Source organism: Hemiscyllium ocellatum, chromosome 5 (assembly GCF_020745735.1).
Source record: "Hemiscyllium ocellatum isolate sHemOce1 chromosome 5, sHemOce1.pat.X.cur, whole genome shotgun sequence".
In the NCBI taxonomy this organism is placed as follows: Eukaryota; Metazoa; Chordata; class Chondrichthyes; order Orectolobiformes; family Hemiscylliidae; genus Hemiscyllium; species Hemiscyllium ocellatum.
In genome coordinates this window covers 22,953,810-22,981,007 of record NC_083405.1, presented here as the reverse complement: position 1 = coordinate 22,981,007, position 27,198 = coordinate 22,953,810, and the positions used below count along the sequence as shown (strand labels likewise).

General features: G+C 42.5%; 1 protein-coding gene across 1 annotated transcript in view; it reads right to left on the bottom strand.

Annotated features, from left to right (window-relative positions):
- ube2ql1 (ubiquitin-conjugating enzyme E2Q family-like 1) overlaps positions 1-26,726 on the bottom strand; it is a 39,663-nt gene extending 12,937 nt beyond the window's left edge. Inside the window, exon 1 of the mRNA XM_060825334.1 lies at positions 25,489-26,726. Within this exon, the coding sequence (XP_060681317.1) occupies positions 25,489-26,229 (741 nt within the window). The 5' untranslated portion in view covers positions 26,230-26,726. The remainder of the gene's footprint in view (positions 1-25,488) is intronic.
- Positions 26,727-27,198: the final 472 nt, after the last annotated feature.

The window sequence follows — 27,198 nt, the reverse complement described above, 5'->3', positions numbered from 1 at the left end:
AAGCAAATAGTCATGTCTAAGTCTGTGGGGAGCAATCTTCAGTCATTTTAAGGGAAAAACCGTTCAGTGAGGGGGCATGGAACAGTAAGTCTCCAGCAGATCCTGATATCAGTCGAGGGACTTGGGCTTAGTTGTTTGGCTGCTCAGAATGGACATGGTACAGAGTGTCTCCTTATGTAGGGTGAGGAGGTGAATGTTAGATACCCAACCACCTGTCTTGGCTCTCTCTTTTATTGTAGGCTCCTTCCTCTTGGAACGAGACAAATAGAATGACATCTACCATATCTGTGGCATATGTCATTAACGGTACCGGATAGTTCCACCTGACTGTGCTTCAACGCGTACACAAAGGCCAATTAAATATGGCTACATGGCTGGAATCCCTATACGTTCAGCTACAGAATGTAGGAGAATTGGGCTAGCACTGGATGCAAGTGTCATATAAAAGCCACAGAAGGGGTAGTTAAGGAGGTGGTTTTGGGACGATAGTGCAAGAAAATCCCTTGGGCCTCTTGGAGAGAAGAACCCTTCTTGAAACTTGACAAAAGTGACACTTACTCAAAATATGGGAAGGTCCAACCTATTGTCATATGAGCCAGGGGTGTTAAAGCTAAAAGTAGCCATTTCTATATAATGGGTGTACACTTTAGAATGTGTTTAAATTTTGTTATGTACCAGCAGAGCAGAAGGCAAGTAAAATATTTATTTTAGAACGATGTATGCAATGAGCCTAGGAGTGGTTATGGGTGGTGAGTGAGTGGGCATTGCTTGGCATGAGAAACCAGGTGGTGGTGCTGGGGCATGGACTGGTACAAAGAGTATAATGAGCCATAGGAGGTCAGTGGGGTGGGGGGGAAACAGTTTGGTTTAAGACATAATGGAGGTCTGTGGAGAGACATATCTTGGAATGAGGATGGGGGCTTGAGTGGCCTAGGGTTCCATTGGAGGAGGGCATAATTTGGCATGTAAAAACAATCATACCTTCCCTTATCTTTCTTTAGTAAATCTCCACTGCTCCCTCTTTAAGGCCCTGATATCCTTTCTGAAGTATGACCCTCAGGATGTGATAAAATACTCTCAATGAGGCCTAACCTCAACCTCCTTTACAGTTGAATATACAACTGATCATCCCATTAATGAAAGCTGCTCTGCTTAAAATTTGTAATAGTTGAGTGTGTGTTGCTAGAAAAGCACAGCAGGTCAGGCAGCATCCGAGGAGCAGGAAAGTCGACATTTGTGCCAAAGCATCAATTCTCCTGCTCCCCGGATGCTGCCTGACCTGCTGTGCTTTTCCAGCAACACACTCTCAACTTTGACCTCCAGCATCTGCAGATCTCACATTCTCCGAGTTGATTTCAATCTTACAAATTGTAATAGTTCAGCTTGCTTGCCTTGGTCACATGCCTTTGGCCATGACTACCTACCTAACATCACTCTGGATGTTAATTACAACTGCCTTGCTATAATATCAAGGTTTGACACAAAACAATTAAAGAATAAAACAAACCAAATAAGCCCGAGAACTCCTAATGGCTTTGGACAGTTCCAATTGTCTTCTGCTTGTCTGCATCTAATTTCTACACCTTGCTCAGTAATAAGCTGTTTCTTCAGTTGAACTGCTTGGATGAGCCTTGTCTTTAAGTTTTGTTTACACCATTTTCCCATAAGGACTGTCAGTGTTTCAATGCACTTGTCCAATAATGTTCCATTTGTCTTACCACTTTATATTGGAAGTGAACTCGATTGCTTTTGCTGTTAACAGTTCCTCAATGAACGGATTCTGCCTTGTGCTGAAACTGTTTGGATGAGCCGAATCCTTATACAATCATTTGTTTGGGCAAATGGAATATTAAACATTTTTGCACACAATGGTTCTAATGCAGGTACACTATGGGCACATCGCCAGCACTTGACTGTTCTATGCAAATAGAAATCCAGTACCTTCCTATTGTTTGTTTAATCCGCCCTGCAGATTATATTTTGCATCTGTGAAGCTCCTAGCATGATGGTGCTAATACAGCTATGAACTTTTTTCAGAAGCAATATTTTAAAAGATCTAGGCCACTTCCTTGGTTTGGAAAATACAATGCCAGCCACAATCCTTGTTCCAAGTTCAACGTGGACCAGTTTCCCATTTGGATGTAGATCTCCTCTTGATTTCTCGTTCAGCACCAGGCCCTGAATGAACTGGCAAAGCAGGAACTCTTTAGAGCATGCTCTTTCCTCCAACAATTATGTCCCTGGGCCTTGTAGGGGGTGGAGAAGATTACGACTGTTGCAAGGTCGATTGGAAAATTCTGAGCAGTCAGAACCTGGTCATAGAGTTATAGAGATGTACAGCATGGAAACAGACCCTTCAGTCCAACCCTTCCATGCCGATCAGATATCCCAACCCAATCTAGTCCCACCTGCCAGCATGTACCACCCTCTGCATGAAAAAGTTGCCCCTTAGGTTTCTTTTATATCTTTCCCCTCTCACCCTAAACCTATGCCCTGTAGTTCTGGACTCCCCCACCCCAGGGAAAAGACTTTGCCTATTTATCCTATCCATGACCCTCATAATTTTGTAGACCTCTATAAGGTCACCCCTCAGCCTCCGACGCTCCAGGGAAAACAGCCCTAGCCTGTTCAGCCTCTCCCTATAGCTCAAATCCTCCAACCCTGGCAACATCCTTGTAAATCTTTTCTGAACCCTTTCAAGTTTCACAACATCTTTCCGATAGGAAGGAGACCAGAATTGCATGCAATATTCCAACAATGCCCTAACCAATGTCTTGTAAGCTGCAACATGACCTCCCAACTCCTGTACTCAATACTCTGACCAGTAAAGTATACCAAACGCCTTCTTCACTATCTTATCTACCTGCGACTCCACTTTCAAGGAGTATGAACATGCACTCCAAGGTCTCTTTGTTCAGCAACACTCCCTAGGACCTTACCATTAAGTGTATAAGTCCTCCTAAGATTTGCTTTCCCAAAATGCAGCACCTCGCATTTATCTGAATTAAACTCCATCTGCCACTTCTCAGCCCATTGGCCCATCTGGTCCAGATCCTGTTGTAATCCGAGGTAACCCTCTTCGCTGTCTACTACACCTCCAATTTTGGTGTCATCTGTAAACTTACTTCCTGTACCTCTTATGTTTGCACCCAAATCATTTATGTAAATGACAAAAAGTAGAGGTCCCAGCACCGATCCTTGTGGCATTCCACTGGTCACTTCTTGCCACTTTCTGGAACATACTGCCAAACATCTGCTAGGGCCACAGCAAACTCACCTGAGTGACTGAGCAAATTCAAATGGCTCACTCTTTTGTATCCACGATGATTTAAACTAGTAATGGATCCTCGTTAAGGAATACAAGCTCCAGGAACACAGAGTACTGAAATCTCTCTGGGCCGTTCCTCCTCTCCCCTTTCCTCTGACTCCATCCCTTCATCTAACCCATTTCTTGCCATATATTCACTGTACTCTCTGAGACCCAGCCCTACCCTCGGCTGAAAGATCTGTGTTCAGTAGAGGACTTGGCATTATCCCTTTACAACCTTGCCTCAACAGATTCCAGCATGTTACTCTGCTGAACTCTTCTTCCCTTGTCTTCACCTCCATGTACACTTCTTTAGACAAGAGTCCGCTCTCCGTGACACAAAACCTTTCACCCTGTCTCAAATTCTCCATCTCCTGAACCTTTAACCTGTGCTCGATCTCTTCTGAGAACTGCTGACATACAATGAACTGCCTTAATGTCTCTGTTCCCCTCACTAACTCTAACATGTCTCCCCTGAGCCTGCTGCACTCTGTTCTCTCAGATCTAACCCTGACATTGTAATCCTACCAGTATGTTCATTTTGGAGACCCCTGGATGACTGTGGAGGAACCCAGCTAGTATCTGGTGATGTCCTTTTCTTGGGGCAATGACTCTTGATCCCCATAACAATATGCCATCCTCTACTTGAGCTGGCCATTCCAGGTCCAAAAAGGTTTCAGTTCTGGTTGTGGCAGCCCTCTGGCTTTCCCCATCACCACCAGTTGTTTCCGTTTTGACATGCCCTGATGCTTCTGTGTCGAATGTCTGATATTGCCAGCTGTGACTGGAAGTGTGTCCATAAAACATAAAACAATTACAGACTCTTCCAGTGGCGATAGCATGAGTGGTGTTTCTGCCAATGCAAGGCAGCTCAATGCATCCGCATTTGCTACTTGGCCTCACAGATGATGTTCTAACTTATGATTATAGGCACTTGGTATTAGAGCCCATTGTTGAATTTGGCCTGAAGGTGTGGGCAGCACTGCCTCAAGCATATCTAGTAGAGGTTTGTGGTCAATTTCTATTGCAAATTTCTGCCCATAAAAGGTACTGGTAGAACTTACTGACTCAAAGTACGACACCCAATCCTTCTTTCTCTATCTGGGCATAATTTTACTTTGCGTTAGACAAAGTCCTGGATGCTTACGCTATTGGGCATTCCTCTCCATTGGGTCACCTGTAAGCTAATACTACCCCGATGCCATACAAGGGAAGCATCGCATGTCAACACCATGTCTCACTTGGGATCTGTTTCTTCACTGACACTTTTTTAGGAGTTGCTGCAAAGGTACCAGGATAGAGGCCAGGTTATGTATGAACCTTCTGTAATAATTTATCACTGCAAAAAAATGACCCAAGCTCTTGAACAGATGTGGCAGCTGGGGCACCTTTGATCACCCTCATTCCCCCATCTTCCAACGGGTGTAATCCGGTCTCGTCGACTCTGTAACCCAAGGCTGCCTGAAACATACATGTTTCCTTTCTGAGGCACACACACATCTCAGAAAAATCTCTAAGGACTACAACCTAGTTCTCTCAGTGTTTCTTATTAGTCTTCCCTGTTATTAGAACGTCATCTAAATAAATGACGACCTGAGGTAGACCTTGCAAAATGTTCTCCAACGTCCGGTGAAAATTTGAACAGGCTGACAATACCACAAATGGCAGTCTTGTATATAGGTACAAACCTATACCGTATGGGTATTAATTGGAATCCTTTTCTAAACACAATTGCAAATAAGCGTGGCTCATGCCCAGCTTCATAAAGGACAGTACCCCTGCCAGCTTTGCGTATAAATCCTCTATCCAAAGGACTGGGTACTTATCCAGCTGTGAAAAGTAGGTTACCATTTGTTTGAAATCCCCAGGAAGGTGAACCAACCCATCAGGTTTCAAAATCATCCGACCACTGCTGTCCATGATTAAGAAAGCGAATGTAAAGTTGTGATTTATCTCAAGAAGATTGGAATATAAAAACAGCAATGTGCTTCTGACTCTTTCTAAAGCTCTAGTTAGGCCCCATTTAGAATACTGTGTCCAATTTTGGGTCCCACACCTCAGGAAGGACATACTGGCAACAGAGTGTGTCCAGTGGAGATTCACATGGATGATCCCTGGATGGTCGACTTCATATACGATGAACGGCTGAGGATCCTGGGATTGTATTCATTAGAGTATAGAAGGCTGACGGGAGATCTAATAGAAACTTGTAAGATGACTTAGAAAGGATGGACGTTGTTTCCGTTAGGCGGGGAGACTAGGACCCATGGGCACAGCCTTAGAATTAGAGGATGTCAATTTAGAATGGAAATGAGGAGACATTTCTACAGCCAGAGAGTGGTGGGCCTGTGGAATTCATTGCTACAAAGCGCAGTGGTGGACGGAACATTAAATGTCTTCAAGGCAGAGATTGATAAATTCTTGATCTCGCAAAGAATTAAGGGCTACGGGGAGAGTGCAGGTAAGTGGAGTTGAAATGTCCATCAGTCATGATTAAATAGTGGAGTGGACTTGATGGGCCGAATGGCCTTACTTCCACTCCTATGTCTTATGGTCCGTCTCATTGCATTGGTTCGACGATTCCTTCGCTTTCCAGCCTTCTGATCTCTGCATTTACAAATGGCACTGGGCAGGCCTTGCACAATCATGGAATTGCTTCCTGGTCAACATGTAAGTTGCTTTGACTCCTCTGACAGTCCCTAGACTTTCCTGGAAGACTTCCGGATATTTCATTAGGACTTCACTCAGGCTTCCATTTCCTTCTGAAAAATGTTGAGCCAATCCAGATGATTCTCTCTCAACCAATTCTGCCCCATCAAGCTTTGGCCTTAGCCTTTTCCTACAATCATTCGTAACTATCATCTTTATCTGAACTACAAAGGTGAAACCAGTGATTCACATCATCTGTTGTCATTATACAATAAAGAACTTTTAAAAAACTGATCAGACTGAATTTCATAGTTCAAAATATGCTTTTCGTATGTGACTGGAAATGAAGTTGTAGCTGAGGTCTTGCACAAACTTAAGGGTAGGAGTTTAGAGTGAATTTTGTTAAAGACTGGTTCTGCAATCATTGATACATCCGCACTGGTATCAACCCCCATTAGAACTGGATGACCATTTACCCAATGTTTATTTTGGTTGGTTCTGATTGGATGTTGCTAATTTAGCTGTTACCAACGCAGATGTAGTTGGACTTCCCAGGATATGGCTTATGAGTCCCCTTACTCAATTTAGGTCTGGTAGCAATCTTTTTCTGCCTTGAATCTGCATACCGGCAGCAAATACAATGGCTTACTGGCCTGGATGCGGAAGAAAATTTGAACTGTTTGGCCAAGGCTTGGCTTTGTTTTCCAGTTTTGCTGTGGGCTGACCTTGAGTCCCTCTTTTCAGGTTATGCCCTGAGTAATGTTATGCAATTGCCTGCACTCAAGTGGTGTTACCCAACCTCAGTCGGACTGGCGAGGGTATCCATTTTCATTAGATACCCTGCAACTGACTGGTTGTTCTGCTGTAATGTACCTTCTGTTAACATGAATTCGCTGTAACAGAATTGGCAGACTGAGGACGCTGTTTCTAAAGCACAAAGATTTGAGGCGTGTATTGGTTATAATGCGATTCCAGCCTCATTAGTTTAAACGGTGCTGCTATTATGCAGGTTTCTTATAACACGGGATTACACAAGAACAAACAACTGCAGACCTACTACTGGACATGCTCCTCTTGCCACATTTCCAATGGTAAAGCCAGCTGTAATGCCTGTTTGAAGTCCAGTTGGGCTTCAGCTAGTGGGTGTTTTTGTACAGTTCCATCATTAATCCTACTCTTGTGGCCACTGAAATAACCCCACATAGGCCGGTATCCCATCACCCAGTCACCCTTTATTTACACGTGCAAAGTTCTTGACTCTGGCACAGCCTCTTCAGAGTCAGCACCCAGAACCTCTGACACACTTATTTTTATCTGTCAGCCAGGGCTCCCTAACTGGACCAGATTAATAGCCCCAATCAGGGAACTCATATTCTATGAGGTCCAACTGGCTGACCTCATTACAATCACTGTAACACCCCCCCCCCGTCCATCTTTTTTTCTCTTTCACCACAATTAGCTAGCCCTTGGGTCTGCGCTGGTCTTTGCCCGAAACGTCAATTCTCCTGCTCCTCAGGTGCTGCCTGACCTGCTGTGCTTTTCCAGCACCGCACTTTCAACTCTGTGCTGGTTCTCCATACCATCTTGCTTCTCCTCCACCACTGTTAGAAGTATAAAAGCCACCTGCCAATTCTGAAGAAGCCAACTCAACATTAAATCTGTTTTTCTCTCTCTCCCCCTCACAGATGCTGCGTGGCCCGTTGAGTTTCTCCAGAATTTTCTGTGTTTGTAATGGATCCTTGTTGGCCAACGGACTATAGCTCTTGGCAGATTTGTTTAGACCTATTGTGCCTCTGAGGATTCTGCTTAAGCTGCTTACGTACTAGACTAGATAGCAAATATCTAAGCTTGATTATTTTGAACTGAGATTCAGTCTGAGCAGGTTTTTAAGTTCTTTGTTTTATGATGACAACAGGTGGCGTGAATCACTGGGTTCACCTTTGTAGTTCAAATAAAGAAATTTTCCCTGTTCCTAGCCATTCCTTGAAGGCCACAAAATCCTCTTTTTGCATTTTGTTTCTACAAAACTGACTTTTACACAAATCACACTTTAACTTTGCCTTAAGTTGGCAAAAATTGATATTTGCACTAAGCGTTGATTCCATTTGTTGAATTGCTTTGCTTTCAGGCAGTGTGTGGAGTCACAGTTTGGTGGCCACGACTTTCAATGTTACAATTCACAATTCTTTTGGATTGTCAGATTTGTCTCACGACTATCCAGGGGTTTAATGTGCCTGTGTTGTCCATACAACTCGATTTGCTTCTCCAAAGATTTCTCAATGACCAATGCATTGCAATCTAACTGAGCTGCTCTTCTTTTTTCGGTCTTAAGAAATTCAAAGTTGCTATCAAAATGTATAATAACCTGCCCTTCTTACGGAAATAGAGTTATCGACTTAATAATGTCAAAACTGCTTACTATACGTTTATTATGAATTTTGAAATTTCATTGCTTCTCAGCAAGAACACGGCAGTGCAAAATAATCAAAGTTTCTGCAATTTTATTTAGTTGTCTAAAGCCAAGGTTTTTTTTTAAACCTTTGTCCATCCCTACAATAGTAACACTAGCAACTTGACACTAGCTCTTGGACAGTTATATATTGACAGCCTGTGGTTGGACATTTTACTTTATTGCATGAGATGCTATCTAGTGGGACAACACTACTATTATAGGACAAGCCAAACAGAGAACAGCCAGGGAATTCCTAGAGGCATAGCACGCATCCACAGATTCTATCAATAAGCACATCGACCTGGACCCAATATACCGGCCACTGCATCGGACAGCTGGAACTGACAACTGGAAGCGGCAGGTACAAATCACTATAAATGCCGGAGGAAAGATCACAGAAGCGCTTCACAGGAGGCTCCCAAGCACTGAGGATGTCACCTAGACAGGGGACGAAACGTCTGCAACACAAATTCCCAGCTCGGCGAACAGAACCACACCAACGAGCACCCGAATTACAAGTCTTCTCCCAAACTTTGAATGCTATCTACAAATACCCTTGAGTTCTGCCACTGATACTTGGAAACATACTGCAGAGCTTAAAAATAATACAAAACAAATGTCTATCGATGCTGTAAATCTTTAATAAAATCATAAAATGCTGGAAATACTCAGTGGTTCAAGTGGGGAGAAAAAGAGAGTTAATTTTTCAGGTTGTCAACCTCACAACAAAAAAATGGGAAAAGTTGGAGCTATAAAAGGGTTTACAGTTCTATAAATGTGAGTGAGGATGGCAAAAGAAAACAAAGGAAAGTCTGTGATAGGAAGAAAGGAGCAATTAAATGACCAAAAGAATTGGTCTTGAGGTGAATTGCTGATGAGCAGTGAATAACCCAATGGTGGCTAACTGCTGCAGGTAAATAAGAACAAGGGGAAAACAAAAATAAAACCAAACTGGCAACAAAAAAGGAAACAATATGGAAGGGGAGATTCTGGTGTGAACTTGCGCCATGTTGAGTCCAGAAAGCTGTAGAGCGTCTTATCCAAAAGGTGAGGTGTTATTCATTGAAGCTCAAGATAAGCTCAACGGAACACTGCAGGAGACCAAGCACTGAAAGGTTAATTAAACAGCAAAGCGGAGAACTAAAATGACAGGTGTTAGAGTCATGCTTGCAGACTAAAAGATGGTGTCCCTGACAACCAAATACTTGATGACCTGCATTTGGTCTCCCCACTCTACAGCATATCGCATTGTAAGCAACAATAAATTTATCTTAAATTATACATTGATCATTCTTTCACGTGGACATGTTTGGGGCCTTGGATGTTGAGCAGAGAAGTGCATCTCCGCACTGTTTCTTTCATTTAGATTAGATTACTTACAGTGAGGAAACAGGCCTTTCAGCCCGACAAGTCCACACAGGCCCTCCGAAGAGCAACCCACCCAGACCCATTCCCCTACATTTACCCCTTCACCTAACACTACGGACGATTTAGCATGGCCAATTCACCTAACCTGCACATCTTTGGACTGTGGGAGGAAACTGGAGTATGCAGAGGAAACCCACGCAAACTCCACACAGACAGTTGCCCGAGGCGGGAATTGAACCCGCGTCTCTGGCGCTGTGAGGCAGCAGTGCTAACAACTGTGCCACCGTGCCACCCAAAGGACATGTGGCCAGCATTTATTTCCCATCTTTAACTGCCCTGAACAAGAAGGTAGTAAGCTGCGAACTGCTACAGTCCTTGGGGTGCAGTGACACCCAGAAATGCTGTTAGGAAGGGAGTACCACAAGTTCACCCAGCAACAATGGCGAAACAACTACATAAATCTGAATTTGACTGGAAACAGGATGTGTGTCAATTTGGTGAGTTTCATGGAAGATTTCCCTCTGAACCCTGGAGTGTTTCTCATTCCAACTTCATTTTGCCTATACACCATTTCCCTATGGTGCTCCACATTCATCATATTCTCCCATTTGTCACAGACAGAAGTGCTGGCCACTGCTGGGAATTCCAAAATTCCTGGTGTTGGTGCCATCTTCAAAGCCCATCTTTGTACCCAGTCAGTCTGCATGGTTCCTGTGAATTTCTACAGACATGTTGGGCAGAGACAAATTAGCACTGACTTTAGCCCTTGGATGGGGGTGAGTATGTTTGGTGCCCATGGAGCATGCCCCAAATTGTTGATGACTGATGTAGGAGTAAGCAGTGAGCTGGAGTTCCAAATTACTGCTCTGATGTCCATGTCGGGAATTGATGCCATTTAGTCTGGCAGGTGGGATAATAGGAAACAGCACATCAATGAGGTGAGGTGATGTGATAATGAAAATGTTAATGCATGCTAATACAAGAAAATTGGCTTCTCACTACTTCTGAGCGAGAATCTTGCCTTGCCATACAACACTTGGTTGTAAAATGGGAATATTTGCTCTCACTGCCAGAAAGCTCCTCACTGCCCATTTCATGCAATATTCCCACCTTTCTTGTCAATGGCCTCGTTGTTTTGTGCCTGGGAAGATTCCACCCATTGTTCTATGTCAGGATGGTGTGTGACTTCAAGGGAACTTTTAGGTGATGGTGTTCACCTGCATCTGTTGCCATTGTCCCTCCAGGTGGCAGTTGACATGGTTTGGAAGGAGCCTGTCAAAGGACTATGGGTGAATTACTGCAGTGCATCTTGTTGATGGTACACACTGCTGCCATTGTGCAGTAGTGGTAGCACGAATTAATGTTGAAGATGATTGATGGAGTGCCAATGAATTTGATTGAGTGTTGTTGGAGCTGCACCCATCAAGACAGGTAGAGACTACTCCACTGCACTCCTTACTTCTACTTTGTAGATAGCGAACAGGCTTTGGGAAGTGCAGAAATGTTCAGATTACAGAGAAGGAACCATTGGATATCTTGAAACGGTTAAAAGTGGATAAATCCCCAGGACCTGTTCAGATGTACCCAAGAACTCTGTGGGAAGCTAAAGTGATTGCTGGGCCTCTTGCTGAGATATTTGCATCATTGATCATCATAGGTGAGGTGCCGGAAGACTGGAGGTTGGCAAATGTGGTGCCACTGTTTAAGAAGGGTGGTAAAGACAAGCTAGGGGACTATAGACCGGTGAGCCTGACCTCGGTGGTGGGCAGGTTGTTGGAGGGAATCCTGAGGGAACAGGATGTACATGTATTTGGAAAGGCAAGGACTGATTTGGGATAGTCAACATGGCTTTGTGCGTGGGAAATCATGTCTCACAAACTTGATTTAAGTTTTTTGAAAAAGTAACAAAGAAGATTGATGAGGGTAGAGCAGTAGATGTGATCAATATGGACTTCAGTAAGGCGTTCAACAAGGTTCCCCATGGGAGACTGATTAGCAAGGTTAGATCTCATGGAACACAGGAAGAAATAGCCATTTGGATACAGAACTGGCTCAAAGGTAGAAGACAGAGGGTGATGGTGGAGGGTTGTTTTTCAGACTGGAGGTCTGTGACCAGTGGAGTGCCACAAGAATCGGTGCTGGGCCTTCTACTTTTTGTCATTTACCAAAATGATTTGGATGCGAGCATAAGAGGTACAGTTAGTAAGTTTGCAGATGACACCAAAATTGGAGGTGTACTGGACAGCGAAGAAGGTTACCTCAGATCACAAGAGGATCTGGACCAGATGGGCCAATGGGCTGAGAAGTGGCAGATGGAGTTTAATTCAGATAAATGCGAGGTGCTGCATTTTGGGAAAGCAAATCTTAGCAGGACTTATACGGTTAATGGTAAGGTCCTATGGAGTGTTGCTGAACAAAGAGACCTTGGAGTGCAGGTTCATAGCTCCTTGAAAGTGGAGTTGCAGGTAGATAGGATAGCGAAGAAGGCGTTTGTTATGCTTTCCTTTATTGGTCAGAGTATTGAGTACAGGAGTTGGGAGGTCATGTTGCGGCTGTACAGGACATTGGTTAGGCCACTGTTGGAATATTGCGTGCAATTCTGATCTCCTTCCTATCAGAAAGATGTTGTGAAACTTGAAATGGTTCAGAAAAGATTTACAAGGATGTTGCCAGGGTTGGAGGATCTGAGCTACAGGGAGAGGCTGAACAGGCTGGGGCTGTTTTCCCTGGAGTGTCGGAGGCTGAGGGGTGACCTTATAGAGGTTTACAAAATTATGAGGGGCATGGATAGGATAAATAGACAAAGTCTTTTCCCTGAGGTTGGGGAGTCCAGAACTAGAGGGTATAGGTTTAGGGTGAGAGGGGAAAGATATAAAAGAGACTTATAGGGCAACTTTTTCATGCAGAGGGTGGTACGTGTATGGAATGAGCTGCCAGAGGAAGTGGTGGAGGCTGGTACAATTGCAACATTTAAGAGGCATTTGGATGGGTATATGAATAGGAAGGGTTTGGAGGGATATGGGCCGGGTGCTGGCAAGTGGGACTAGATTGGGTTGGGATATCTGGTCGGGCATGGATGGGTTGGACCGAAGGGTCTGTTTCCATACTGTACATCCTGTTCTTTGACCTGTTTTGTAGCCATAACATTTCTAAACTATCCAGTACAGTTTCTGATTTATTAAAACTCTGAGAATGGGAGTTGACAGTGGCAGTATTCAGTAATGGTAATGCTTTTGAATGTCAAGGGGCGATGGTTACATTCTCTTTCACTGAAGATGGTCTTTACTTGCTAGGCAATACTTCTCCTCTTCCTTGGCTTAAGTGGTATGGTGCCAAGGGAAGAGAAGAGGCTATTTGGAATGACTGAATAAATAGATTAAGGTATGAGGAGGAAATGGCCCCTTTGGAATGTTGATAAAGGAGGAGAGGGAAATATCTCTTTCCAGGGTGGGTGTCATGCTGCACGTCATGAAAATGGTGGAGATTGATTCATTGAACACAAAGCCTGGAAGGTGAGGATAAGGGGAGCCATATCATAGTTATGGGGAGGAGGGTAGAGGGTGCAGAAAATGATACATTTATGGTTGAAAACAGCAGTGGGGGTAAATTTCCATTGGAAATCCCCAATCGTCTATGATTCAATAGAGGGAGTCTTGTGAATCTACCAGCAGCAAACACGGAAGCCTATCTTTGGAGAAGCAGTTGCAGTTAGGAAACAAAGTGGTGACTGTGGCTGTGTAATCAGATTTGCTTTTTGCCAGATGCTGGGGCTTTTTCTGATGCCTATGCCTTTTGCTGGAATGGGGAAATGTGAGTTAGAGGAGCAGAGTGAAGGAGAGTGGTGTGGGGAGATGGTATGAGAGTTAGGTGGAAGGAGGAACTTGCAAGAAGGGTTCAGACAGCTAGGCTGAAAGAATGGGATTGGGTGAGAAACGGGAGCAACAGGCTAAAGAGGAGTGAAGAGCTGCACGCTCCCTCAGTGGTTAGCACTGCTGCCTCACAGCACCAGGGATCCAACCTTGATTCCAGCCTTGGGCAACTCCACAGATCAAACGTTTGCACATTCTCCCTAAGTCTGCGTGGGTTTCCTCCCACAGTTCAAAGGTGTGCAGGGTAGGTGGATTGGCCATGCTAAATTGCCCATAGTGTCCACAGATGTGCAGGCTACATGGATTAGCTATGGGAAATGCAGGGTTACAGGGATAGGGTAGGTGGATGGGATGCTCTTTGGAGGATTGGTGTGGCCTCAATGGCCTGCTTCCACACTAGGAATTCTATGAAGGTGAGGAACAGGATGCTGAAGGGTTGTAGAGGTGGAGGATGCAAGGACTGTGGTGGCAGAGGGATGCTGAAAAATGAGAGAGAGCAGTTTTAAATTTTTCGAGAAAGAAAAACTCAGCTATCTGGGAGACAGGAAAACCTTGCAATTACCGAGATAATGAATTCTTTGCAAATCAATATGGAACATCTACTTTTAAGCTCTATAATTTCATAACCCTACTATCTGGTGTAATAATGTAGAAATACTATTATAATGAACACTGTGTCAACTATTAAATTTAATTCCTGAGATGCAGTTGAAAGAGTAGTAATTGTTTCATTGAAATATTCCAGCTTTGTATATATGTGATGAAACTGCATTAGCTATGACCTCACTAGTCTGTAGGCGATAGTTTTTTTTGTGTAGAAGTTATGTCAGTTATTTTCAAAAAGCTTTTGTTGTTAACTGTATGCCTGTTATCTTATGCCAATTCAAATATTGCAATGCCTTGGAAATTAATGCCTTCCTTTTGTGCTGCAGTTTTAGGTTTAATTAAGGTGTGGTATTTATTCAGGATATTTATGAATTATTTTAATTCTGCTTCTCTGTGAGTTAAATCCACCATGTCAACACAAATATCGCAGGTATTCTTAATATTGACTTGCCTAATTGTTGTAAGGAGAGGAAAAAAATCTGGTTCCCCAACTCTTAACTCTCCTCTAAGCAATTGGGGATGGTACTGACTGCTGGCCTGGCCTGCACTGCCCACATCCAATTACATGTTAAAAAAAACTTGTATTTAATTCTCTAGTTTCCTTCTGTCATCTTCTTAAACAGTGGAGAGACATGTACTGTTTTATAATGTTAAGGAATGGTTTGTATTAAGGGAGCTTTCTAAGACTTTAGTTAAGGTATCTGTAACATTTGCATCTATATTCCTTAAACCAATCAAAACCATCTGGGGAACTGCTACCTCATTAATGCCACCATTTTCCTCATTACTCTAATTTTACTTGTGTTAATTTTGAAAAAGTCTCTTCCCTGATTAAATATTAGGTTCTTTGAGTGGGGGGGGGGGTCTACTACACTGACTTATTTACTTGTTTACTGATTATTTATTTGTTGTATACCTTTTATTTACTTATCTATCATATTTAACTCTGTGATCTGCCTGTATTGCTTGCCAGACAAAGCTTTTCACTGTGCCTCGATACACATGACAATAAATTCAATTCAACTGTTTGTCCACTGTAACCACTGATGCAAACTAATTATTCAGCATGTCTGCCATTTTCAATGTTCATTTTGTTCCTATTTTGCCCTTTTTAAAAAATTCTTCATGTAGATGCACCATTGACCTTTTTCACACAGAAGGTGGAATGGACTGTAAAGGAAGTGTAGGTGCAGGTCCAGTTACCACATTGAAAAAAAAAATTCGAATAGCACTTGAATAGGAAAGGTCTCGCGGGATAAGGGCCAAACACAGACATAGAGGACCAGTTTAGTTTGGGAAATCTAGCTGGCATGGATGAGGTGTTGTGAAGTTGTGGTGCTCAAAAGAACACCCTGCAGAACTTAAGTGCAATCTTTTATAACTTTTCTCTTCCACGCAGTTCCCATCCACAGGCAGCCTGATTGATAAGTCTTAAGTGAGAACCTGCTTCACAAGGCCTCCCAGATTTGGTAGGTGCATTGGGTGGAAGGGAGAGGATTTGTTGTACATGGGGGGAGAGAGTAAGGCCAAGTAGATTGACTGGGCAGCATTGTTGTCCTGATGAATATACTTCTGTTCCTCCGAGACCACAGACAATGCTGTGGAGGCTTCACAGGGTCAGCCCTGTCATCTTCCAGCTGACAGGGTTTCCTGAAGGTTGGAAAACCTGACAGCCTGTTGTTACAAAATAGAATGACAGACATTAAGCAGGCAACCTCATTATAATATTCAAATAGCCAAACTGCTTCTGCTTCCCACCATCAAGTTAGTCACCCATTCCACATCCTGCCTCCATTAAAACCAACGACAGTTCAAAGTTAGTTATTCCTGATTAAGATATCTGGCTCTTTAACCTCTGACACACCACCAATCCACTCATTTTTGAAATGAAGATTCAGCCCAAAGTTTCACCTCTCCAACATCTGAAATGTAAGCCAGTGGTGACAAAAGTCATAGATATTCAGCATAAAAACATTTCAAATGGCCAAAAGGCTACATTAGATGAGTGCAGCATTCTTTGAAAGTTGTCACATTGAGAATGTTACAGAGGTAGGGAATGTCAAGACAATGGATGGAGTTAGTAAACAAGGATGAGAAAATGAATGAGAACTTTAAACTGAGGTGATGCCTGACAGGCAGACAGGGTGGCTCAGTGGTCAGCATGGCTACCTCACTGCGCCAGGGACCCAGGTTTGATTCCAGCCTTGGGTGGCAGTTGTCTGTGTGGAGTCTGCACATTCTCCCTGTGTATGCATGGGTTTCCATTAGGTGTTCCAGTTTTCTCCTACAGTCCAAAGATGTGCTGGTTAGGTGGATTGGCCGTGCTAAATTGACTCGCAGTGTCCAGGGATGTGCAGGTTAGGTGGATTAGACACAGTAAATTTGAGGATAGGAATGGATGACTGGATCTTGGTGGAATGCTCTTCAGAGGGTCAGTGCCAACCTGATGGGCTGAATGTCCTCTTTCCACACTATAGGAATTGTATGATTTTATGACATTGTAGCTGAGTGAGCATGTAAGTGCTGGGTGAACGGTATCTGATGCATGTAAGAATACCAAAGTACATTTTTGGATGACCAATTTTTCCAGAAGGTAGAATATAGAAGGCAAACCGGAATGACATTGGTATAATTATGTTTTGAGGAAACAAAGATTTCAGCAGGTGATACTCACATGTAATCAGGTACTCTTAGTAATAGCGTGGGTGTGTGGTCAGAAGTTGAGGGTGGGTCAAATATGACACCAAGTTTGCAAATAAGCTGTTCAGGATCAGACAGTTGCCATGGAGAGGAATGGATCTGTCACTAGGAAACAGAGTGAGATGGCTGATGTTGTGCACAGATGAATTTTGTCTTTTGAGTCCGTATTTAAGCTCATTTACTCTACAGCTGAGGAATTTCTTAAACTTAAATTTTAATGCTCAGAAAAGTGCTAATTCTTCCAGCTGATTAGTGGCCATCAACAGTGCATTTAGCATTCAGCAGCTCAGTTGTTGATAGATGAGTAGGATAAGGAGTAACATGGTCTGAGTCGGCTATATTTAATTTACTCTACCCCAAAGATTCAATTAATACCAATACATGCTAATTTTTGCACTGCAGACTTGTGGTATCACAAACCTGTGTTCTGCAGAAGTTCTGAAGAAGTGTCAGACTCAAAACGTTAAATGGTTCTCTCTCCATAGATACGGCCAGACCTGCTGAGTTTCTCCAGCGTTCTGTTCAACATCATAGAACTGACATTAGGTGCCCAAACTGATGTCATATAAAATTCCCACAGCCACGCAAGATTTCAGATACCTCCTTTGCTGAGGGAGTAGTTACACGTCAACAGAAACAAAAAATTTGTTGCAGTGCCCAAGCGGCAACCATCAACATTGGTCAAACTGCATCCATCTTCATGATGGACTACTTCCTTCCGACTACAGCACTGTTCTTGACTAAGTGGTTACATCAGATATTGATGACCTCCTTGACTTCCATCAGTGGGTTAGTTAGACTGGAAAATGCAGAATCCACTGTTTGTTTGGTTGATGTTGCGAACTTCCAGTGACCTGGGAGCTAGTTCAATAATTATTACAACAGATTTTTCAAAGGCTTCTAACAGGGTTGATCATACAATTGTGGCAAAGAAGTTGATAAAGTTAAATGTTATTTGTCATTTTCTTGCCAAATGCATTGCTGTCATTCTTCACAATTACATGTGTCAGATACGAATGGCTGTCTGGGTATTTCTTTCAGAGAAAGTGAGGACTGCAGATGCTGAGGATCAGAGTTGAGTGTGTGGTGTTGGGAAAGCTCCCTGGGTATTTCTATCAACCCGTTCAGACATGTTATTAAACACCTCTGGATCAGAAAATCTGGGTTCAAACCCTACCTGCTCTAGAGATTGGAACATTACTACTGCACCACAAGAGCCCTCCCCTAAATAAAGTCATTTTATGTCGATTTTTCAATCACCCTATTCAGACACACCTTTGTAGCAGGTGGGATTTGAAACGTGGTCGCCTGGTTTCACTGTAACACTGCATCACAAGAGCACAACCACAACAGCTGACTAGGCATTTTCCTTACCAATCTGCTCAGAGTTGTTATTCGATACCTCTGGAGCACTTGGGAACCAATATCCAAAGGTGTTCAATTAACAGGGCATGAAAGAATCAAAATAACAGCAAGTGTGCCTCAGGGCATTTAGCTAAGGCCAATTATTTCCCTCATTCTCATTAATGATGCTCTCTTTTCTTCTAGCCTCAAGACTACGAATAAGTGGACGATCTGACAGCTGTGGAGTCTGAGCCATGGGATGCAGTTCCTAATGAACAGGAAAGTTTTGACACTTTCAATGAATGATGTAGGGAAAATAGTAGTTTATTGAAGTCTTCTAAATGTAATGCAGGTAAGTAGACTTCAGTAGACATGAAATACATGACTAGGGGAAGGTAAGGACTGCAGACGCTGAAGATCAGAGTCGAAGAGTGTGGTGCTGGAAAAGCACAGCCGAGGAGCAGGAGAATCAATGTTTCAGGCCAAAGCCCTTCATCAGGAATCATGACCCTTGACATAAAGTTATGCTATTACACGCTGGCAAAGTTGATAATCTTGCAGGTCTTAGATGTATATATATTCATATTGACTTGAAGTGAGATAGTCAAAAAATATCGCAACACGTTGATTTTGGTCACAGAATTGTGATGGCATAGAAGGAGGCCATTCAGTCCATCATGCCTGTACCAGATCTTCAAACAAGCATCATTGCATGGTGGCACAGTGGTTAGCACTGCTGCCTCACGGTGCCAAAGACCTGGGTTCAATTCCCGCCTCAGGCAACTGTCTGTATGGAGTTTGCACATTCTCCCCGTGTCTGCGTGGGTTTCCTCCAGGTGCTCCGGTTTCCTCCCACAGTCCAAAAATGTGCAGGTCAGGTGAATTGGCCATGATAAATTGCCCATGGTGTTAGGTGAAGGGATAAACGTAGTGGAATGGGTCTGGGTGGGTTGTTCTTCGGAGGCTCGGTGTGGACTTGTTGGGCCAAAGGGCCTGATTCCACACTGTAAGTAATCTAATCATTATCTAGTATCAAACTCCGTTTTATCCCACATTTTTCAGATCCAAATAATCATCCAATGCTCTCTTAAATTCTTCAATTGAACCTGCCTCCACTTCATTTCCTGATTCTCAGATTCCCTCATCCCTTATAGAATCCCTAACCATGGCCCCATGTGGATTGACACTGGTTACATCCTTCACTTTGTTGAATGTGTGTGACACCTTTGCTTCATACTTGTGCAAACCAACCAGAGAGAAAGAATGCAGAAGTGTGTGCTGATCTTGACCTCAGACCCTCAGTATGAGTTATAACATTGCCTTTCATGCCCCAATTCTTTTAACTCCACAAACAAGAAGAGTTAATATTTGTAATAAGTTTTGAAAACCCATTCTATAAACATTTTCAAAATTGATTCCATACCCCGAACAATCAAGGCAATTCAGAAATTTGTACAGATTTGACCCTGTAAGATCAGAATGGAAAGAAACTGGTGCAGCTGAATTTGTTATATGATTTGGGTCCTCAATGAAGTACTTAAATGATTAATTCAAAATACCCATTGCCTGTAATGCAGACAAGATGTACTGACTTGTAAAATTAATATATTTTTAATTCAACATTATCCTTCCTTCAATATTCTGCTGAACTTGTCTATTTTTGTTGCAATGTTACACATTTGCCTGTTTTTAACCTAATTATTTAAATCGAGACATAATTTCTTGAAAGTCAGCTATGCTGCAATTTAGCCTTTGGGTTGTGAATGTGTTTTTTGAATAAATAACTGTAGCATTACTTTATTAGTAGCAGCAGACAGTTTAAAGGCACTTTACTCTGATTTGGAATTAACATTAATAAATGCTGATCCTGCCAGTGGTATTCACATTGCACGTATGAATAAGAAAAGGATAAAATAAGTCTTCTAACCCATTGCACCACCTAATACCTGCATCCTTCAATACATATGAAATTGTTTCTGCACATCTGACCTCTGTCCATATGCCTTAATTGCAAAAATACTGTATGCATAATGGTGAAGAGGTAGGATGGGGGTATTTTGTTTCAACCTGTATTCCCATGGTTTTATAAAACTAGCCACATGCAAAATCTCAAGCTGCTTTTGTTTATAAAAGAGATCATTCTAACCATTTCAGGAAGTGAAATATAGTGCATTACGTTATGCATGTGGAGATTAAAATGGAATTTTTAAAACCTCCCGTGCTGTAAATATTTAATATGCCTATCAGATGAAGAACGTTACTGTCTTAAAAAGAACCAGGCATTGCAGAGGGATGAAGGAACTGAATTGGCTTTCTCATTGTCATGTGACTCGATCAACCATTTTAGTGGATTGCTAATTTGCATTCGACGAAGTGTAGCTCACAACTGACAACACTAATTATGGCAACTTTATAGTTTAGCTGATGCAATGTGGTATCTATTCCTCCCCCCCCCTCTCTAAAAAAATAAAATGACAATATGCATTATCTTTGCTACGCTATTTGTGGGAGAGTTAAAGGCATGCACAGATGTGGAAATGCAGTGCAGTCAAGAATCTACAATAGTAATTTTAAATTAGAATAGTTTGGTGGCCTGATTTAGACTGGTATGGACACAATGAACTTGATGCTGTAGATCTCTATGACTAAACTGACAGTGACTAGGCCTCAGTTCCCTAATAGACATAATGTTGCTGTAATCAACATCATTGGTATATATAACATTTGTACATGAACTCTCTGATCTGATGGGTTCCAAACTAATTGATTACTGAGCAAGAGAATGAAGACAGCTTCAAGATACTTTAGAAATACAGTCTCATTATAAAATCAATCAAAATTTAAATATGACTGGTAACGCTATTATTTATCACGTTGAATAAACAGACCTTTAGTCCTAAGATAGCATTACTGTTCATAGTGACATTGAAGCTAATAATTTAACAAAACCCTTTCCTTTATACAGCATTATGCTATTAGATTACATTTCATTCTATTTTACATTATTTTATGGATAGATTTTGCCAGATATTTCATTCTACTCCAGTACAAAACAAAGTCCCATTACATCGCAAATAATTTCACTGAGCTACCTCACTCAGAACTAAAGAGTCATGCTCACTATCAGATGCAGGCCAATTTGTACTACTGCCCAAGATTCAAATGTGTAATCATCTAAATAGAAGGCAGATGAGCTATTCCTGTGACATTACTTCAGTACCTTCTGATAATGAGGCAGATGTAGTCATTTTTTGACTTTAATTCAGTAGCTTCTGTTTGAAGTAAGTGCTGCAATACCTGTACTATCAGGTTACCCACAGATATTATTTCTTGTTTTTATTTAATTAACTAGAATATGATCCAACTAGTGTCTCATGATTTTTCCACATTTAATCAATTTAAGGTGATTAATTTTAAGTGCCTTATTCTATGCTTCTCCAATGAAAATTGTAATGTTAGATTTGTATTTTATAACTCAAGCTCATTCTGCCTCACCACTGTGGTCATAAATGCTTTTTTAAGGTACTATATTTGATCATAAACATATTTAATGGAGTACTTACACCATTAGCACCCTTTTAAAAAACAGTTCCAAGTAGTTATGAATTTTAACGTTCTTCTATTCAATAATTTTGTCTTGAATTTAAAATGTTATTCTTTAAGCAGGGAATATTGTTGAGATATTTGCAGGGATTGAATAGCCGAGTTTCTAATCCTGACGATGCAAGGGAGTCACATTAACATTGGTAGACACGCCCATTAACCAGCTGTGCTTCATTGTTTTTTGTAATTTAGCTGTGCATATGTTAGCTCATATGCTCCTCACAATTAAGCCACAGCTAATTCCCTGAATGTACTATTATTTCACTGAGAAAGCATGGAATTACAGAAAAAAAACAAAAGCTATTAAACAGCACTGCACTTTTAAGAAACGAAATAGTGGCAAAACCTCCAAGGAGTTCAAAGAGAAAAGCAGGACAATTTAGAGCATATTTGCATTGCCATGTGATATTATTGTTGGTAAATTTTGCATCTGTTTGTGCACAGCAGAATCACAAGAATAACCAGTAGTTAAGATTTACATTATGATTCTGAAGATACTCAGAACAGTTCTCTTCAAATCATACCATCTCAGAAAACACAGGTGGAGCCTCAGCTCAATACTTCAACTAAAAAGGGCATCAGTGACAATACAGCAGTCTCCAAATGAGTTAGTGATCAGAGTGGGAACTCCTGCTGGCTTCAAGGAACAGGACATGAATAGAAAACAAAACCAGGGGCAATATTACATGGCAGTGGTGAAAGTCCTAATGGTCAACCCGAAAACTAGTAGCAAACCCATTAATGGTTATTTTCAGAAGCTATGATACGTGTCAAGGTCATCAGACAATAGTGGAAGGGTTTAACAATGCAGATGCTGCCTCCAATAGCTTTCCACCAATGAGCTGCAAACTCCTCAGTTGCAATAGCACAACTGAGGGTGGTGGTTGCTCTTGGCACTGCAGTTGGTCAGCAGGAGTCACCAGGAAGGAGGTCCCACAACCTAGGTAAATGGTTGGGCTCACACAGTCAGTCAGGTATGTCCTAATGAGGGATTGTGGGTGCCACCATTCCGACTGGTCATGTCTGCAGTTGACATTGTCACAGATTTATATTTAAAGCCAAATACTGTGGATGCTGAAATCTGAAATTAAATAGAAAACTCTGGAGAAATTCAGCAAGTTCAGCTAACAGATCTTTGTTTTCTCATCTGCTCCCTTTCTCTGCCTTTATACTTGCTTAAATATCTGTTTTATGTTCCTAACACTTTCTACTTTTGATGAAAGAACCTTGTATGTTAACCATGTTTCTTCAAGAAAGAGAGGACTGCAGATGCTGGAGAGTCAGTGTCGAAAAGTGTGGTGCTAGAAAATTACAGCAGATCAGGCAGCTTCCAAGGAGCAGGAGTATTGACACTTCAGGCATAAGCCCTTCATCAGTAATTCTTGATGAAGGGCTTATGCCCGAAACATTGACTCACCTGCTCCTCGGATGCTGCCTGACCTGCTTTGCTTTTCCAGCACCACATGTTTCAACTGTGTTTCTTCCTCTACTCTAGCTGTTGGTAAATAGAAGGACATTGGACCAGACCAATTTACTTGCAACAAATTCTACCGTCTTTCTTTCTCGCTCTCAGATGATTCAACTATCAGCTGAATGTAGGACTTCACTTCTGTTAGTATGGTAATATGGCAACATTTCACGGCTAATTTTGGGAAAACAATCTGAACAATTCAAGACACAAATTATTTTTTGGAAAAGTGGATAATAGATAAAACAAACTCTACACTCCTTTGTCCAAATACCCTTTTCCTGCTGCTTTCAGTAGTTATAAGGCAGCAGAACAATTCCATTACATGGTCTCTTGTCACAATCAAATTAGAATCAAACAGTTTTGCATGAAAATTGAACATGACAGCAGCATCTGGCCAACAATTTATCTATGGTCTAAGAATCTTAAATAAAACAATCATGCTATTTGGTCCCATCCTGCTCCCCTCATTCCTCGGATGCTGCCTGACCTGCTGTGCATTTCCAGCACCACTCTTATCTCGATTCTAATCTCCAGCATCTGCAATACCCACCTCCACCCATTTCCATACACCTTAGCTGTCATCAGATGAGGCTAGGTGCAGTTTTAACATTCACACTGAATTTGATGAAACAGTGTTATGAGATCTAGAGTTGTAAGACAACTAATTGTTGTGCTGAAAGGGATCCTTGTTTTTCTAGATAAAATGTAACTAGATAAAATTGTATCTGTATATCAATCTACCTGTAACTTTACTTGGTATCTACTGTTCCAAATCCCATGGAGGTGATGCACAAGCTTACATTAAATGCTGATTTAGCATAGTATATCAGAACTTTTTTTTTAGTTCCAAGACATTGAAAAATTGACATCAATCATTCACATCAAATTCTCACTGGCATTTGCCACATCCTATCAATTAACTGGTAAACTTAAATGCTATCTGATTGTTTTTGCCTTTTGGTAGGAAATATTTTACACCTGGTCACTTGTGTGTCCTCAGAAATTTCAGTTACAAGTATCCCAAAGTTAAACTGGATAATATTGTCGAGTTCAGTGGGAAAAAATGTCGCTGGCTAAAAATGGCAATCAACAATTAGTAACCCTACTTTTGACTTCTGTTGGACTAGAGTGTATACATGGGTTTTAATTATGATAACATTCAAATATTTATTAAGTAGCAGGAAAGAATATGATCTTCATGCATATGAATCTAATTATACATGTGCAATATAACTTTTGTTACTTGGGCTGGTATAACAGAAAACTATGATCAATGTCTTTCCATTTCAATGTAGGTTTTCTTTACTTCGAGATAGACTGGAAATTGTGTGTCTTTTTTTCCCACTGGTACTACTACAACACAGTCTGCACCATAAGCACAAGACACTCAAGATGGTTCACTGATAGGTCAATGCAGGGTCCCTGGGGAAGATGTTGTTGTACAGGATAAACAAAAACTCAACTGAAGAAAGGATTGAGGTGTTTTCTAAAGGAGCAGAGTGAACTAAATAGGCAGTGGAACTTAGAGGGAGAAATGCAATGAGGTGTGCCAAATGACACACCTGTCAAACTATATTAGATTCAGCCTTTCTTAACACATTGCAAAAACAGGGAGCATGTAACAGGAAATATTTTAATCATTTATAGTGAGCAATCGTATTTATAATTGGTGAGTTTGGACATATTTAATCATCTGTATGAAAAACATTTGCATTCACTCCTCGATCATTATTAAATTATAAAATTACGTTAATTCCTAGATCAAGTACTGGCATCCTCAAAGTAAAACAAATTATAAAATAATAACATTTTCAGAGTGTTCATTCTTATGTTTGCATTTTGAAGCAAGACCTAGTTGCTTCCTACTAAAGTCATCAATATCTTTACATGACTGAGCTTGCGTGTAGGCATCTGGCAAATGCTCACATCTGCAAGTCTGAAGGCTGATAAACAGCAATGCACTGAGTATGACAACGAATGTTTTAATGTAAGGTGTACATGCGTGTAACTGGGCAAATTGAAAGTGTGGAAATGGTCGGTTTCGTTGGTTTTCGGTATATCTATTACAACTATACGTGTTGTTGACTGCAGTGGGAGATAGATGTGTGTCAATCCTTACCTGTCCCTTGACCAGGCTGGCTGCAAACTGCCTCATGACTGCCTCCACGGTGTAGGCGCTGGACCAACCCCGCGGGGTCAGCAGCTCCATGCAGATCGCGCCTCCGTCCAGCACGTAGCCGTTCTCCAGCCGGGGGCTCAGCACCCTCATGAAGGGCGGCGAGAAGGGGAAGTTGTCCGGGAAGTTGAGGTTGAGCAGGATGCACTCGGTGCTCGTCTCCTTCATGTCCTGCCACAGCGCCGAGTCCTTGTCCACCTGCAGCAGCTTGACGTTCCACTCGAAGAGGTTGTCCTCCACCAGCTCCACGCTGATGAAGTGATCCGTCAGCTTGCGGATGTCCTGCAGCTCCTTCATGAGCCTGCGGCTGCGGACCTGGGCGCAGTGCTGCTTGTTGGGAGGTTGCCCGGGGATGGAGCTGCTGCTGCTGCCGCCGCCGCTGGTGCTGCTGCCGGCCGGGGGCACCTTGCTGCCGGCCTGCTGCTTGTCCTTGTTGCTGTCCTTGGTGGAGGCGGGTGGTTGCTCGGACCTCTTGTGGCTGTGGTGTTGCTGCTGATGGCTGTTGTGGTAGTGGTGGTGGTGGTGGTGGTCGGACTGGAGCAGGATGCTCTCGTTGCTCGAGTTGCACTGCTTGCTGGCGTTTTTCTGGCTTTTGGGCGCCTTGCGGGAGCCCGGGTGTTTTGCACCGTCCGTGTCTCGGTCGTGGAGGCGAATCAGACCAATCTTCCGGAGCAGGGTAGCCATCTCTTGGTGAATGCTGACAAGAGTTTTCTTCGGGGGAAATGCAACCGTATTTCAAAGCAGTCGGACGCGAGGAACCAAATGGGCGGGGAGGGGGGGAAAATGCTGTTTGACGCAGCTCATGCACGTTGGAATAAAATCATTTCTTTAAAGGAAAAGCCCGTCAATAGAATAAGGATTTAAAAAAAAGAGGGGAAAAAAAAAGTATCGATTCGCAGAGATTGTCCGCAGCTTCGACTGTGGCAACAGATGAAAAATCTTTCTTTTTGTGGCTCGGATGTTCTCTCTCTCCCCCCCTGATCTTGCAAGAAAAAATAAACAAAAATCCAGGTTTTCAAGAGAGAGAGAAAAAAATAAATAAAGATGAAGCAAGCTCCGGCCCAGCCCCGATCTGTGACAGGGTTGTGAGGAGAGAGGATGTCTCTCGGAGCGCTGCAGGGTCAGCTCGGCGGCGGGCTGCGGGCGATCCTCATTGCGGCTCCTCACCGTCCGGGGCAAGTATCTCCTCTGCACTCGCGGCTCCACACTCGACGTGCGAGACGCAGCTTCGGTGTATTAACCACCGACTTGCACGTCAGCCTCCTCCACCCTCCCCTGCCCTCCCCTGCAAATGCTGCCTCCTCCTACGTCAAAACCGTGCTGAAGATTTATCACCAGCACGAATCAGGAAGGAGAGGGAGACAGACTGACAGAATCAAAAGCCCCTCCGCTTAGATTTAAATTCAAAGGGCATCCGACACCTCAGCATTGGCTCGATTTTTCTATGCACTAGTTAAAAGAGTCCAGTCCTGCCCCTTTGTGTGTCTCCGTTTGCGTGAAACCTATTCTTTTGCAAAATAAAAATCACAAAGAAAATAACGGGATTTCGGGCGCTCCCCTGCCATAGCTGTTGGGGAACGAGGTGGGCTGCGGGGGGAACCGATTAGGAATTTGCTCGGTTAAAGCATAACGTCCTCTGAACAGAGATGCTGC